This window comes from Festucalex cinctus, chromosome 12, assembly GCF_051991245.1.
Source record: "Festucalex cinctus isolate MCC-2025b chromosome 12, RoL_Fcin_1.0, whole genome shotgun sequence".
In the NCBI taxonomy this organism is placed as follows: Eukaryota; Metazoa; Chordata; class Actinopteri; order Syngnathiformes; family Syngnathidae; genus Festucalex; species Festucalex cinctus.
The window spans coordinates 9,268,396-9,286,041 of record NC_135422.1 but is presented as its reverse complement, the minus strand read 5'-3'; the positions used below and the strand labels follow the sequence as shown (position 1 = coordinate 9,286,041).

General features: G+C 41.4%; 1 protein-coding gene and 1 long non-coding RNA gene across 6 annotated transcripts in view; one reads left to right on the top strand and one right to left on the bottom strand.

Annotated features, from left to right (window-relative positions):
• Positions 1-17,646, bottom strand: part of LOC144032268 (mitochondrial peptide methionine sulfoxide reductase-like) — a 64,290-nt gene that overhangs the window by 4,842 nt on the left and 41,802 nt on the right. For all 5 annotated transcript variants that reach the window (XM_077540009.1, XM_077540012.1, XM_077540010.1 and 2 more), the window contains one exon: positions 12,646-12,752. In XM_077540009.1, coding sequence (XP_077396135.1) covers positions 12,646-12,752 — 107 coding nt within the window. The remainder of the gene's footprint in view (positions 1-12,645; positions 12,753-17,646) is intronic.
• Positions 4,518-6,465, top strand: LOC144032271 (uncharacterized). The gene is made up of 3 exons (XR_013287742.1): positions 4,518-4,815; positions 5,229-5,459; positions 5,731-6,465. It is a non-coding gene; the product is annotated as an uncharacterized LOC144032271 (long non-coding RNA).

The following is a 17,646-nucleotide window of genomic DNA, read 5'->3' as shown; positions in this document are numbered from 1 at the left end:
CTGTGCCGCAGCGGCTTCTCTAAATCAAAAGCGATGCACCCTGCAGAGAGGCTGAGGCAGCAGCTGACCTCAAAGTCCTCGGCAGCTGCCTGCTACAATGTGAAGGCTCTAATCCTCCAGCATTAGCGTCCGCCGGCCAAATCCCAGTGTGTGGAATATCAGAAGAGACTCATGTTTAGTGTTTTTTAGCGGCATGACACAGCAGCATGTGCTACATTAAACAGCGTGCTAGCACAAGTGCCGCTCGGCTCGCCGTGGCCTAATTAACCACTCATCACCACAGAACCACGGTGGTAGCAGCGAACCCTTCGGGGCAAGAGGGTGGGGATTGGACACAGAGCAACCAAGATCCCGCCCCCACACCCCCACACCCTGCACCTTCACCGAGACTCCTTCACGCTCCATCCTACGGCAGTCACAACACGGCCGCCATTTTAGATCTATAAATCAGAATGCAGGGCGTCACGCCGCCGTGGCTAACCTGACGCGGCTTTTTTTTCGCTCGCTAGCAGTGGAGGAGTGCGAAACATTCCGTGTGAACCACACGTCAAGATCTTTGCGTGGTAGAAGCATAATAGTGTGTACATTACCATCACATTTGCCACCTCAAAAGTGTGAAATGAACATGGGCAGACATGGAAGGAAAATGTTCTCGTTGAGGATAGCCAGAATGAAATTTAGGGTCATGCTTTTGGTACCTACGCCTTCAGTGGGGACTTAACTGATTTCATCAACCTCTTAACTCGTTCACTCCCAGCCATTTTCACAGAAACAATCCCGTTCGCTCCCGGCTGTTTTACTGAATTTTGACTGATTTTGCAAGGCCCACAGAATATTGTGTTCAATTGCGATAAAAGCATGGAACCTATTAAAAGAAAGATTAAAGTCTCTTCTTTCATCAGGGAAAAAAGTATGTTTCTATCTGTTTCCATTTTGCAGCAATTAGCATTAGAAATGAGCTAAGTTTCATAATTTTTCACAAATCTATTTAAAATGGTAAGTAATTAGCTTTTTTTCTAGATGGCCCTGGTTGATCTCCTTTGCTCTGCTGCCACCTGCTGGCCGTTTGTGTAATAACTACCATTTCTGCAACCGTTCTTTGCAGTTGAGAGGCTGCATCAAAGCCTTCTGTGTGCTCTAGCATAAAAAAAAACCAAAAACAAAACAAAACGTATAAACACGTCTTTGGTACACTTAAATCATTAGATAAAAACGTATTTACACGTTATTGGGAGCAAATGAGTTAATAGCAGTCTGTAGTGATACAAAATGTGATATAACTGCACACAATTGTGCCACATATCACCTGAATCAGTTCAGAATCGATATTTATCTAATACCATGACAAAAATATGAAATAAAAAGGCAGCATGCTCTCTATAAATGTTAATTATTAAACAGTGTGTGTAGAACCGCAACAGACGTTTGGCGACTTGGCTGTAACAAGTTTTGATCTGGCTAACCAATCAGAGGCAGATATATTATGATGTAATCAAAAGGGCGCCATTTAGGCCCTCTTAGAGCAAATTTGACATCTGATTGGCTAAAGAAAGTAAGTACCATTGCTAATATAGTTTACTATAGTTTGCTGGCCAGCACTTCAGATTCGAAAGGGCACTGGGCAGATTAGATCGACATGGCAACATGGAGGTTGAAATCTGATTGGACAAAAAAAACACAACGTCCAACATACAGTACACATACCAGTGGCCATGCTGCCAAAAGAAATGCTATAACGTTGAGAATTGATCGTTACGAATAAATTTAATTTAAAAACTGTTTCCACCATTGCAGTGACCTAAAACTTGTCCAAGTCAATTGAAAAGAAAATATTTTTTCCAGAGGGTAAGTAAAAACTAACTTAGATAACATGGTTGTGCAAGTGTACATACCTTTTTCATGACTTATGACTTAATAACATGTTCAGATTCAATTAAACAATAACACGTCAAGTCTTGTTAAATCAACTTTGCACACACCAAACCTCCATTTGAAGTCACTCTGATGAACCCGAAATAAAGTTCAGCTGTTCTACAATGAAGACCAAGCACCCTGCATCAAAAGGAAACACTTTGAGTTTTTAATTGGCCCAAAGTTAAGTAGGGAGGAAGAATTGGTTTATTATTGTTTTTATTCATATAGTCAGTCACCATTTATGGGCATCCACTTGTAAAAATAATACAACATAATTTTATGACAATTTTGATGAATCCCCGGGGTCACCAGATTGTGGTTTGACAACCAGTGCCTTATCTAATACTGCATTTTCCGTGTGAGAACGCAAATAATCAGCCCATAATATTACCTACCTGCCCCTACTTTTGGTTAGTCTCATTTTTTAATGCTCATTTTCAAGGAGGCGAGGAAAAATTGTAGCAAGCTGTCACCCTAGCCATTGTTTAGTGCAGCCATATTGCCAAACTAGAAAACAAGGTGGCTGGGCTAAATAATTTTGAAAAATAAGCTGACTTTTTTTTTTTTCCCCCTTCAATGGGGTATATGCTACGGAAGAGGCGGGACTGTTTTTGCACATCAGTTTGTTTCCGGTTCGGTTTGCGACGTGTGGGCTGCGTCAAAATACTTGTGCTTCCGACTTTGTGCTCCTCGGTTGCGCATTCGCAACCCGGACCGGAACCAAACTGATGTGCAAAATCACGTCCCGCCTCTTCCGTGGCATATACCCCATCCCGTGATTACGGTTTAATATGTGATTATTTATTCAAGGTCCTCTTCCTGTGAATTTTTGTTTAAACAAACATTAGCAATAGATTGTACTGAATTACAATCAAAATTTATTACATTAATAGTTTGGTAGTAATAAGTTAGGCTTACCCATAAATTCAAGTCAAATGAATCATGAATTCATATGCAAGACTGTTTATCTTTTCCAATTAAAGTTGTGAACTTAAGTGCTCATGATGATGACTTCACAAAATTTGATCAAACAAGTGTGGCATAAACATAACTCTTAAAACAGAATACCACAATAATGTAAACAAATGTGTGGCTTTAACATATGGACTACACTTTTTAAACACTGAATTAATCTAGACACGATATAAATATTGTGAATAAAATATATACATATACAAATTAAAGCCTATGGATCAAGTTACAGCCTTTGCAATTTGAAACTTTCATTCTACTACATTTGAATGTCGAGTTGAATTTGATTAATTGTTCAGCCCTACAAGGTTGTGTAGTGCCCAGCCAGCCTCCCTCATGCCTGTCGGAAACGCTTCCCCGTCAACGGCAAGGCCGAACGGGTGGATTTCTACCCGCGTTCCCCCTCGCTCGGACGGCCGCTTCGTGCGACCGAGTCCTCCTCGCTCTCCATCCAAGCAAAAGAGAATGAGAACGCCAGTGAGAGCTCGAGTCCCCCCCTTCCACCGCTACCACAGACACTCGGGCCCCCTGCAACACAAATAGGACGTGACACCCCGAGAGAGGGCGGAGGTTGCGGAGGGGAGAGTGGAAATGTACGCGGGTCCCATACCCCACTGTGTCGCTACCGTCAAAGCCGCCCAACCAACCTCCACCCCCCCGCACGCCTTTCGGAAGGCCGGCGGCCACGCTTTGACATCGACTTTGTGACACTTGATGACTCATGGCGAAGACATTTGAAGACGGATATGACCTCAATTTGCCGATTTATGTAATCAGGCCTCAGTCTAATCCTAACGCAGACGCTTACTGCGACGTCGCATGTTTTTTGGTTTCATACAAGGACTTCTTTTTTTTTTCCTTTTTTTTTTATTACATGTGCATAATGTGAGTGACAAATATTTTTTGTTATTTCCTATATTGCCTCCCAAAAATAGGATTATTTTTTTCAAATGTTACTTTTTTTTATGTGGGGCTTGATACGTTTGTATTAGACTACCTTTAATAAATAAAAAAATGAGAATAGAAAAGATTAAAAAAAAGGGGGAAAAATACTTTGAGACATCAGCAGTCCAATTTTTTATTTTATTTTTTAAAGAAGAAAAGCTTAAATTAGTGTGATGCAAAGCACGAGTGGAGAAAAAAAAAGTCAAATGTCGCATTGCTTGCTTGTAAAATAACTGTCTGTATAAATCTGTCAAAAAAAAAAAAGTAGAACATGAATTTCCATCATTGTGTGTGTGCTTATGTGTGTATATTTACCCCCTCGCTTTTACAGTGTGGGTCAGGCATCCATTTTCTCTAGTCTTCAGCGAGCGCTGCTACATTTTGTGAAGATGCCGCAGACGGAAAAAAAAAAAAATCGACTTAAGATTCCGCCGTCCCCTTTTAACGCCCGTGCTTAACAAACGTGAGAACTTTCGAAAAAAGTCTCCACGTGACCTTGTGCGGCTACAACACTCACGCACACATTATGCGCCATTTCAACACTTCCCCCCCCAAAAAACATCGTTCCCAACCCCCGCGGCCTCCTTTCTATCTTTCAAGCTTATTAGGTTGCCTTATCAGAGGATGCACTCACCCCTCCGAGGCCTTGCACACGCAAAGTGCAGGTTGGCGGGATCAAACCTATAGGTCGCTTGCACATGTCGTCACTTCCGCCTCGGATTTCTCGTAGTCGCCATGCTGGGTGGCCTCCATTTACGTAGCGATTCGGTCTAACACGTATCTATCACGTTTGTTTTCTGCGTTTAAAATTGTACATTGTTGCTGCATCGTTGGCTGTTCGAACAAAGCCAAGGGGGAAAATGGTCGGTCTTTTTTCCGAATTCCGAAAATAATTAGGAACCAGGGCCTGGAGACAGAGGAGTGCGGACTCCGGAGGGAAGTCGTTACTTTGGGCTCGTGTGTGCAGCGATCACTTTGTGAGCGGTAAGCTTGTTTACCTTTATTTAATGCATGAGGATTAATAACGTTTCGACCGCCCATATATGGGCAAGTTGCTTATGTTTTGGATTCATGAGCAAGCAAGTTCGGTAGTACAAGCTGGCTAGCGGACGTTAGCCGAAAGCTAACATCGAACATTTTCACCCAAGTAGTGCTAGTGCAAAGTGTTTACTGCTGAAATTGGATTGATTAGTCTTGGGCTTTTAATGCCGATAACATGTTTTTTGGTGGCAAAATGTAAACTTGGAAAAAAAAGAGACAGAAGGGGCTGATGCAAGAAAACAGAGCCACGGTAGCCTACACATCATGGTAAAGAACTTATTCACGGCCACCCTACTGCGGTAAAATAACCAGTCTTTCCATATTTTATTTGTTTATATATTTGTTTATTTTAACAGGTCGCACTGCGCCCGTTTTTCTGTCCAATCATCCCGACTGGGCTCCAACATTAAAGTTGGGTCCCAAGTTACAACATCTATGTCTCAGCCCAGTCGGTGCCAAGATATGAACGTGCACAGGAGAGACAAGCAAAGAAAAGACGACTCGAAGTGGCAGAGATTGTTGCAGTTATGCAGCCAGATGGCTCCAGTAACCTGTACCCTCAAGTACTGCTGACATCATTGACTCTGGTATGCCACTCAGAATTCATTACATGATATATTGTATGCATGAGTGAATGTATGTGTTTGTTTGTGTGTGTACACGCACCTTATATTTTAGAGACATTTGGAAGTGTTTATAGAAATAAGTATTTGCCTGTAGCAATGTTCATACATTAAAAAATGCAACAAAATGTGTACATTTCTTTTACACTGACAAAAAAACTATACTACTTTACTATATTAAACCTATTACTGGTACCGTATTTTTTTGTGATTTTTTCTTTATTTTTTTCTTTAGGGATCTCATGCCACACCGACTTGATTGCCAATGACATGATGGAAACGAAGGCGAGCATCAAAGCATTGGAGGAGGACAACATGCGACTGTTTGTTTGGCGCTAATAAAGGCAGCGTTTATACAAATTCTATTGTTGGGTTTGTTTACAAAGCTATACATAATACAAATGACAGGATTTGACTCAATGTGCAATATGGTCCCTCTTAAAGTAATGGCATAAATCTCTATTATTTCTAAAAGCACAAAAAATGAAGTGAATAATGATTAGATGTAGTAATTTCAGGGATAAAATTGAACTGTTAATTAATGTAGTTTATTTTAGCACAGGTGCCTACCATCCTGAGATGACGGTATGATGTAATGTTGATGGGGTACGCAATGACTTTCATTATACTATGTACAGAGGAAAAAGTTGCTCTCTTTTAAATTTGTTTAATGTAAGACAAGTACCAGTACTGTGTTACAGTTTTCCCAATAATCCTTGTTTCACACTTGTCACAAAACCACTGTCCTTTTGGCAGTCTAGATTGGCACACTTCAAGTGATATCATTTGATTTTACAATCTGCTGCAGCACAAAAAACTACTTTATTCCGCATCTTTGAAGTACATGAGCAAGTGGTAGGTGACAGCGGCTGAGCAGGAACACTGGAAGTCCACTGCTGATCTAGTAAATGCTCTCCCGAGCAGTTCAGGTAAGGAGGGGACTTTGGGGAAAAAAAAACTCTGGCTTTTCCAACTGGCCAAAAGGAGCGATCTGGGTGGACTCGCTCAATCACACTTTGTCCACACCACAAAGTCGCAGAAGTCCCGTCCAGTTAAACTCATCTGTGCCTGAATCTGAAAATATTACAAACATTGTAATGAAAATATGAAACATAGAATTAAATAAGAAACTACAAAAAGTAAAGCCATACATACCTGGTAATACTATTGGTGTTGTCGTGACAAGTGATGGGAATTGTTGCCATCTGGCACCAGACAGAAATTGGGTGTTGTGACAGCCTCCTTAACCGTGAGATCATAAGAAAAGCTGTCAGTATGCTCAGTAGTTACCATGAACACGTTTTATTGTACTGGAAACTGAAACTAAAAATACGTCCTCTGAGAGTGGTTAACCTTAACCATTTAGAATAAGTTGATTAAGTAACATGTAACTAGTGAAAGGGTAGCATTAAATTTAATTAAGCCACGGGGAGGCTGTGCATAGTTACTTTTTATTCTTATACGCTCTGCCATATTTGCCTGTTATAAAATTGTTAGAAAAACCACATCAGGTAAACCTAGCTGTGCATGTAAACACAATGATAACAGGAAGCCTGAGAACAAATCAACATTTTTGTGTGCAGAATTACCAACACCATGTGGTTTACTTACGTGCAACAGCAACAGTTTCTTCTGATGCGATGTTAAAGTTTACACTCTGTATCCACCCGCTTACAAAATAATTGTAAGCCTCCAGGGATTTGTTGGCGTGTTATGGAGCATGTTGTCAACACGAGGTAGTGAAAGATGTCCAGAGATGTCACATTTGGCCAGCAAGCTTTCTCCATCAAAAAAAAAATCACCCTTGGTCAGGACGTAATTAGGATCAATCCCGCCACACAGAGACACCTTCTGCCTGTATCGTTGTTTTTGATCTTCCGGTAAATCGTGAAAATACTGCGAAAATTACATCAGGTTGATAAGCTCTACCGTGTAACTCGCGAGTGTACCTTGTGAACCGGCGGACACCCAATATGGCGCCCGAAGGAAAAACTCCCATGATGCATTACGATGTGCAAGCGACCTATTGTTTGTGAGCACACGCACACGGCGGCTTCATGCCACCACCCTGCCCTCCTCCGAATCAACCCTTCGCATCGAGGGCCTGAAGGGTGAAGATGTGGGGTGAGGATGAGTATGAGGGAGGGAAGCTGGGGGGGAAAAAAAAAAAAAAAAAAAAAAAAGAGGGTGCGACGTGAGGGGGAGGTGGAGATGCACTCCTCCTCTGCGCTTGGCTCCAGAAGCCTTTGATGTTCTGCAAATTTCAAATTTCATTATAGAAGAACCCGCTTCTCCCCTCCCCCGCTCTCGTACTTAAACAAGCTTTTCAAGCACCCCCCCCTCCATCCCCCTCCACCCAACCCCAATGCTGAAGTTAAGAAACTGAAAGCCCTGCAGAAGAGACTTTTCATATGGGTTAATTATTCATCGGGCTGGAAGGGTGTGAGCCAAATGTATGTGTGTCTGGATTTTATTTTATTTTGCCACGCCTGTCTTATCTCTGGCCTCACCCACTCGCTCTTGTCACCCCATCGAATGTGCGCTTCCCCCCCCCGATACGAGCAGACGGCCTTTTCGGTTGTAGTCGCCATTTTGGAGACGGGGGCGGATGGAAGGGGCGCCAATGCGGCACGGCGACCATTTTGGTTCGGAGCGCGTCAGATTTGCGTATCCCGGCGGAGCACCAGTCGAAAACTGCGGCGCCACTGAAGTCGCTGACAGATCGGCGGTGTCAGCAGCGGAGAGAGAGGGGAGGCTGTCAGATGTTTGTAAATGTGTGTTTTGTGAGTGCGAAGTAGGTTAGAGAATCTCAGACGTCAACTGGGGAGCTGACAAGACGATACGCTCCATATGAAGAGGCCTTTGGTTGCATGTGCACTCCACTAGCATTAATTTGGATTTGTTGATATAAAGCAACAGTAGGGGTGTAACGGCACATGTTGTAAAACCTCATACATTTCGGGGATATGTCCACTGTTGAAAAATGTGTCACAATGCAAGTATATTAGTTGACATTGATAATGACTTTATTATTGGAACATATGGAATAGATGAAAGACGGGGTATGGCACAAAGGTGTCCGTGTCCCTTTCAAATAGAGAGCAGCTTAGATGTCATGGCAAGCAAAAATGTTTTTGGCAGTACATCAAACTTGTCAGGTCATTTGAAGAGCATCATGCTAATCTCACTATCAACGCGTGACAAAAAAACAACTAACTAAAAGAAAAATGGCATGATGCAAAACAACTTCCAGCCATATTTGGCCAAAAAGCAATAACAACAACATGCTATTGGTATATATATATTTTTTATAGTGTAATAATTCACAGTTCAAACTGTTTCGATGTAGAGTTCTCATAAAAGGTTTCAAGGTCTAAAAAAAAAGAAAATTCAAACAAAAACACAAAATGAGTCATTGTCAGCTGATCTGCCCCGCATCATTCCAATCGGTTTGCTTTGGGTTTTTAGGGGGAATAAATAACCCTTGACGAGGACAAGAAGCTAGAAGAAGAAAAGTGCTCAAGACATTTATTTAACTTTTAACGCTTGCTTAAGTTACAATAAAACTATTTCATTCTGCGACTCTCATTGTAGTACTACATGTAGTACAGTGGACCCCTGTATACTTGCAATTTTTTTTCCTAAAATTTCTTATATTTTTTAATTTTTGTTTTCAGCTCCCCACCTTCCCCACTGCATTTTAATGGCCGCGAATTATTCGCAGATTTTAGTTATGCTTTCCTTAACTCCCACGAATAGGATCCAACCTGCCAGGAGTTGAATTTTGGCTCCCTCTAGTGGTATCTAAAAGAATCACTGCCTAAGTATTGTTGACTTGTTAGTACAATACATTAGCAATTCATTTTAAATAACTATTTGCTTTTACACTTCTTCATCATCAACTTTTACACATCTTTGTGATGTTAAAATTAGTGCTGTGAAAGTTAGAGCATTAACTTGATTAATAACAAAAAAGTAGCACATTAATTGCACTATTATTTTGGACCGCACATGATCCTTCAGCTTGACATCGGATGGTTCCATTAAAAGGTAGCACAGGTTGTGTCTGAGCAATAAACACAACTACATGTATTAAAATAAATAATTTACTAAATGTTTGCACATGACATTCAGAATATTTGGTCATGTCAAAATATTGGGGTCATTTTTCTATTTTAAATTATGCAAGTAATTAACTGATTAGAAAAAGGAGGATCAGAGTGTTAAGTGGATCAGAAATTGTTGAAAACATCCTCATAACATTAAATGTCGAAAGAATTAACACATAACAGGTGCTCTGCAAATTTGGCGGGGAAGAAAAATAAAAAGCAGTTTTAATTACGTGATTAATCAAAATTCTAAAATGTGATTAATCTGATTTTAAAAAAAAATGTTTGACAGTTCTAGTTACAATGCAAAACACTCAAGACCCTTGAATGGTGGCGCTAAAGATTACATTTCTAAAGATAATTACGTACATGATAAACCAAATTTAGGACAATCAAATTTAAACCAAGGTGAGGTTATAAGTCAGACAAGTTTTGTTGGGAGTTACCCTTCTTTAACTACCAAACAACTTTCACAGTTTAGTTTATCAGCAGTTTAGTTTATCAGCTGTTATTTAGGAGGCCAATTTTTAATTGTATGCCTGTAATAAGGGTCACTAAATGTGGTGAATGTGAGGAGGGGTCACGGTCAGCTGATTGTTGGTGTTGGTGATGGTGGTGTGTTTTGTCACCATCAGCTGATAGGTTGTCACTCTCGTCTCGCTGATGTCATTACCTTCCTCTATTTATTCGCCTTCAATCACCTCCCACCGCCCCCGGTCTCAGCTGCCACCCCTCTCTCACCTCCGACCCCAGCCCACGGCCAAGGTTGGGAGGTTGTCGCCATGGCAACAATCCCCTCCCAGCCCTTGGTCTGTGACGGCTGACCCCTAAGTTAAAAAGGACGGTCGTAATTCGCTCCCCACTGATTGCGGCTGAATGGCTTTTACGGCGCGCTGATGGGAGGATCAACGGAAAGATGGACTGACGGACAGATGGATGGAGCGAACAAAAAATGGGGGCGGAGCGACGTGTGCCACTCCAATGACCTATGCACCCTCTTGTGCTCTTTGAGCACGAGGGCTTGTAGAGAACGAGGATGTAGATGCGATCAACGGAACACAGGTGGCTTCGCTTAACTAAACGGCGTCCAACTCGGAGAGGTCGCCACTCCATAGTCAGCCACTCCATTGTTATTCAAACAAACGGGCCAACTCCACACATCAGGTTTAGCGGCTCCACAAGCACACTTGAAAGCTGGAAAATTTGCTCAATTGGGAGCAGAACAGCCACATATGAAAATTAAAGTGCGACTTCATTTAAGCAGTGATGATGTGTACAGCACAATTTAGTGGGCGCATCAACGTGATTGATCGAAAATTGCACTGAAAAGTAACGAGGTCCAAAAGATGTATGTTTTTCTCTCATTTAAAATGAAATGTTCTTTGACACAAACTCGTTTGCAGACGACAGGAGACATTTTTGAGGGCTAAAGTGACAAACAAAAAACTGTCTGACCTTGTGCTGGATATTATTTGAAATCTGCTCATCAAAAAAAAAAAAATATGTATGAAATGAAACCAGACAGGCCACTGTTACCTTTCGGTCAACGATCTTTTAAACACTTTCTCTTCAATGCCTGAATGTTTGAAAAGGCTCGGTTGAAAACTGTGACCAGTCGAGTGTTGACAAGAGAAGGACTGATCTGATAAATCTTATAACTGATATTGCTTGAAATCAAGAGAACTCTTTTTCTTTGACTGAATCGAAATAATTTGACCTTGTGTTGGATATAATGGCGAATTTGCTAATCAAAAGACAATTCCTCAACATTTGACAGGATAAAGTATGTTGCAGCTGCCAGGGAATTTAAATGAACCATTGCTGCCCTTTGACTTCAGCTACCCCAGGTCAAATATCCTTGAAAAATCAACACAGTTCTCTCGCTGGCACATGAACGTCGGAAAGGGATCAGTTGGAAACTGCGACCAGTAGAGATGTGACGCAAGACAAGGTGTGATCTCAGCTAAATTGGAAATCTTGGGACAGATTCTGTTTAAAATCAATATCAGTCTTTCGTTGACATGTATCAGTAATCTACGAAGATGATGGTTTGAAAATGGTGGGTGGGAGAATACTTAAAACACCTTTGACCCAGCCATTTCAGCTCAAGTAAAAAAAATAAATAAAAAATAAAAAATAGAATGACACATGGACATCTGAAAGCAAACGGTTGAAAAACGCAACCAGCCTCTTGAAAAGAAACTGAAGCCAACTGAATCCGACCATGACTCATTCCAAAATATGATTACTATTCAGAGAATTAAGCTAATGCTGACAACAAATGTCTACAGTTTTCCACCAACCCGGCAGGTTCTGAATTTGTCAGTAGTTGAGATTTCTGCAAAAGTAAAACTATTCAATGACAAACACAACTACTTGCACCCATCTGCTTAAAGGGGAAGTCAACCCATAAAATTATGTTAATATAATAACAATAATATGTTGTATGTGTAAACATAACATTCTGTTGAATGTTGCGTTTGTGGAATATGCATAAAGCAGCAAAATCCACGCGTTTTCTCAGACAACAAATCAAGGCTCAGCTTCAGAAAACAAGTAAGCCATGATTGGCCATTCCCTGTGATGAAACTGTGATGTCATTTCCATTTGATTGCAAGTGGCAAAATGGCCGCCCTTAGCCTACTTCTCAATTGCAATAGTTTTAACGTGTAAAGTGTCAGTCGAAAAGAAGACGTGATAGGAACATAAATTGCTTCAAAAGGAGATGGCATGATGCCCAGTATTCACATTTCAACCAATAAATTAAAAATTGATGTGGTGGAAATGTTAACATAAGCAACATGATCAATGTGGGACTTTGACTTGCTATTACTTGGATTAATGGTACATTTATGTCTCTTTTGACAGGAAATAGATCATGCTCATTAGCTCGCAATTATGTTTTCCTTTTACTCAAAGACAAACCACGGTAACATTTTATACAAATGTGCCACTTGGAAGCACGCTGGCACGTTTGCAAACATTATGACAATCTCTTAATAATATCAAATCAAATTTCTTATTTTGTATTGCCCGCATACCTTTTGGTAGGCCTCTTTGCTCTTCAGAGCAAGCTCCTGTTGAGTGGCGCTGGAAGTGTAAATGGCCGAACGGTACTGAGTCCCGATGTCGATGTGCTGCTTCATACCTGCGTACACGGACACACAATAGCGAGCGTAAGTGGCACAATCACCGCGTACACATTCCCATTTGCATCTAAAAGGTTTTCACAATTATGTCATCATCCCACATCTTGAATTCACTCAGCCAAATGTATTTAGGAGATCACTTTCAGCGTCTGCGGCGTGCTGGTGTAGGTGGGTGCGTGTTCCTTTTCTTTGTCATCGATGCACGTCAACATTTTCATCAGCTTTACATCAGTGTGTTTTTGGAGGACCAAAGCAAAGTATGTGTGGATAAGGAGGCCAAAAGAGTTGCCGCGACTTGTGTGCTCTTCACAAGCGACGTTACTGAGCAGCTTTGACGTCCGTGAAAGCCTCGGCGCTTTATTTCCCACTTTTTATTCTCCTTCATATCATTCTTTTCTTCATGCGTCCTTACTGTCTATCTTCATTGTTGTTGGGTATTGCAACACAGTAGCCATGATATATTAAATATCCCCACACTTTGACAGAGGAATCACAGCATTGTGATACTCAGCGTACTTTTTCCAATGGTATTACAATGCAGTGCCCTTAATGGGTCATACTTTTGCCCCCTTGTCCTAGACTGGTCTTCATCCATCTCACTGTGGATTAACTCCTCCTGGGTGCCTTTACTTACAGGGTAATTCTGTGCCCCGCCATGTTGTGGTTTTCACGTGTTTGTTGGGTTTTGGGTGTGTCTGTGGGTACGATCATGGGGATGGGGGGGGACTTTTTTTTATTTTTATTTTTTTTGTATTATGGATGTCCATCACTTTGAGTTGCATTTGGAATGTATGAAAGGTGCTATATAAATAAAGTTGATTGATTGATTGATTGATTGACTGTTAGCCTGTTTCAAAACTGTAGTCTGTACCATCTTAACACCTGAAACAACAACGGGGAAAAGAAAGTTTTTTACGTCCTATTATGATGTGAGTGGGGCATAACATTTTCAAAATTCCTTGGTTGTACGTTTCGTTTACATCCACTGAAATTGGGAGGCATTACAGCCAACAACGTACAAAAAAAAAAAGAAAAGAAAACAAAGTCTTCTGGAGCCATATGCTAACCCTAACAGAAAGTCCACCATTTTGACTATTTGGTAACTGGGAGCCATTTTTGGCCTTTTATAAAGGTCATATGTAAACAAACTTCTCCTACACAATTTATCCCATTGTCTTCAAACTTTGGGTGTTTCCTCTGAAGATACTTAAAATGAAAATGTATTGAAAGTTTTTAATTTTGTTGTTGCCGTGGCGATGCACTGTTTGCAGAGAAAACTAATGCAACGTTTTTGAGGCGAAAACTCATTAAAACTAAAACTTTGCACACACATAAGAACTGGCAAAACATTTATATTTTATAAGGTTTTTGTCCCATGTGCCACTATCCCATCGTGCCAGTAGTCCATCGTGGCCAGGATTGCGAGGGCCCTTTAATGCTGCTCGTAGCTCTACTTCAGTTTAGTTTATGTTTATCGTAAGAAACAGCTTGGAGCCCGCATTTATATTTTAAAAATATTGTTTGTACTATCTGCTGTTTGTTGCGACGTTTGCTGACTATTTAGTCCTCGTAACTTTCATATTTGCCTGCAATTAAATAAACCCGCAAGTTCGATGGTGCCCAATCTGACAATAAAATCACACTTACAGTATATACCTAATGCACAGACACTCAAATGCCATCCAACCAGAAACTGCCGCATAAAGGTACATATCTAATACACAGATACAACAATATGAATTTTGTGTTTAAATGTGTTCACTAGTGTGTTTTATTAAGTAGGAAAGCTGATGGGTGTAGAATGTGTCCCCCATGATAAAACTGGGGTCAACTGTACTGCATTTTTACAGTTTGACTCTTTAACCTTTTTCACGTGTGCTGCTACTGTCAAAAGCAGAATTTAACAAGCCTGGTTCTGTTTTATTCAATCATCAGCACAGTTACTCCCCAATCAAAGCAGCTGGTAGTTAGCTCCACCCACTCACAGCGCCAGCCTTGCTTTTGATTATTCCAACTCTAGAACCAATCCCCAAAGAATTGAGTCCTCAAAGAAACACAACGGCAACAAACACAATCCTCCCCCCCAAAACAACTCAGCCATCTCTCATGCGCTTTCTCCATTTTTAACAGCCCCCTTCGTTATTTTCTCCATCCGTCAAAGGCAGCAGTAATTATTAATGAGAGCCTCCCTGTTCCCTCTGCATTATGCATGAGCGAGCCTTGCTTCTTGAAAGCACGGGGTAATGGGGGGGTTGGACCAAAAGGGGGAGGGGCTCCCGGGGTCACGCGTGCCCGCTCGCACAAACGGCGCCGCCACGCGGGGGTCGCTGACCTACACCCCGTGAAAATATTAATTAACCCCCGCCGACAGGAGGAGCGGCGGTGCTGACAACAAGAGCGTTTCAAAGTGGCCCCCTTTTAAACGGTTGACAGACAAACGGAATGGCGAATCAGACAGACGTCTTAAAGCGTTTGAACCTGCTGGGATTGGTAGCAGAAGCTCGGCAAGATGGTTCTCATTGTTTATCCTCATCCTTCACACTCTTCTCTTCAGAGGCTTTTTAATCTTTCGTAGCCCCACAACCCCGCCTCTCGCTCGTTTCCTGCCGACACTTTAAAGCGTGTGCACGTTTGAACCAAAAAGAGCAGAGGGGGGATCAAGTACGAGGCCGCCTTGTTGATGCACTCGCGGTTGCGTCTTTCTTCCACAGCCTCCGCCGCTGCTTTGACCCGCTTTCATTCCAACCCCACGCCCCACCTCCGATGTATTTTTACGTAACGAGCCTTCATCCGCTAACAAGTGCCGGAGCGGGGATTAGCCTCATCTCTCCACGTACTGTCCCTGCGGCCTCCTCCAGCCTCTGGATTTCCGAGAGGGCCATCCAGCGCTCGCACGGATGTTGAACAAGAGAAGACTGCAAATGAGGCAAATTAAAAACACGAAGAGGCGCGCCTTACGTAACGGCCCGTCAAGACAAGTTAAAGCCGGTGCTGTTCAGTTTGGTTCCTTTCCACCGTGGGGATGCCGAATGCTAGGTCACCTCGGTACCTAACACTTGCCTCCATTTTTGAACCCAATACATCCATCCATTTTTTATACCGCTTACCCCTGAGCTGACTTTGGGTGAACGATGGACAATGGTAGTACCACAGTATTTGCATAGGGGACGAGCACTGTCGATAATAGTGGAAATAATTGACTCCCCCTCAAAATGTATTGTCTGGTGCTTTGAGATCATCAAATTCATTCTGTGAGCACTCAATTAATCAATGGCATTTAACCATTCCAATTGCGCTCCCTCAAAAAGCAAAAATATTTGTAATGTTTTTTAAATAAATAGCACTCTATAATAATAATAATAATAATAATAATAATAATAATAATAATAATAATAATAAATTGTCAGTTAAAATTCAAGAGGAGGTAACAACTGTAACAGATTAATGACATTCCAACTCATTTTAATGGGGGAAGATGACTTGCGATATGACTGCTTGGGTTACAACGGGTAGGCACCCCTTTAGTTGTTATGGTATGTGACAAGTTGGATCCCAAAGCAGAAACAGAGCATACAGGATAATTAAATTACCAAAACAACCCAAACTCAACTTTAAATAGAACTTGGAAGAACAACCTCAAAATAAAATAGTAACAATATAATATAACAAAATAATAGCAATTAAAAAACAAGAAATAGAAATAAATTCCCACTGTGTGTGCCTTGGCCTCTTTGGGGCAATGTGGTGCCATACATGCATGGCGTGCATATCTTACATTAATAGTAGAAGAAGAAAGTTGCAATTGAACGTATAACTCGTTTTTCACAGATTACTAAGAATATATGCCTGATAATTGTTATATTACCTGTCTGTATGTGTTCCTACAGCAATTGTGTGTGAATATTCATTATTAGAAGAAAATCACTTCCTGACCTCAATGCACATTTTCTATTAGCATGTCAATGGGATTTCACATTGACTGCTAGCATTGAATGTTTCCCATTGAATTGGCAATGTTTCCCAAACCAGAGTTGTGTTATTATTATATTTATATACATACGATGTTTGCAAACTCCAACTAGGGTGTCTGTAAACAACTTAAACCACATTGATGGAAGGCAGCAGTAAGCATGCCTAACAAACACTACGTCTAACACTGGGAGCTGATTACCAATCACTCCCAGGTATGCACCTCCAAGATTGGCTGATTGGCAATCGCTCCCAGGTGTACTTGCTCACTGTGTTACCTAAGTGAAACAAGAAAAAGCACATAACATGAAACTAAACTAAAGACCCGTTCACACGAAAGCCCGTTTCAATGTATCCGCACAAGTTTCTTACCGTTTGGGCAGTTCGTCCACACAGCAGCTCGGTTTCGGAGCTTGAAACCGAACACATTTGAAACCGGGCTCCAGAGTGGAAAGATATCAAAACGCGGAATCGTATGCCGAGAAACGTTTCTTAGGAGGAGTAATATGGCGGCCTTGCGGCTTCAAAAGTCTTGGCCTATCGGCTATTCACATCAGTGGTTCGTCTTCGTAGCTGATTCTTCTTCTATGCTTTTCCGTTAACTCGCTACAGCGCCACTCCAGACTTTGCATCTACATTTCAGCCATTAAACGTCCCAGGCATCCTCTTTTGGGCACTCGCATGTCTTGAGACGGTTTTGTCTGAACAAGATTTGTTTGAAGAACGAACCCGGCTGGCTTCCGTGTAGACAGGTCCTAAATATACTGTACTCAAAACAATGCAAAAGTCTACAAACAGGGGTCATGATAGTAGTGGGCAGTCACAGTCAGAGGTTGCAAATTTTTTGTTCTACCTTAGTCAATATCCTCAGGCTTTTTGGGTGACATTCTAGATATTTATGGTAGCTAGATAATTGCCTAAATA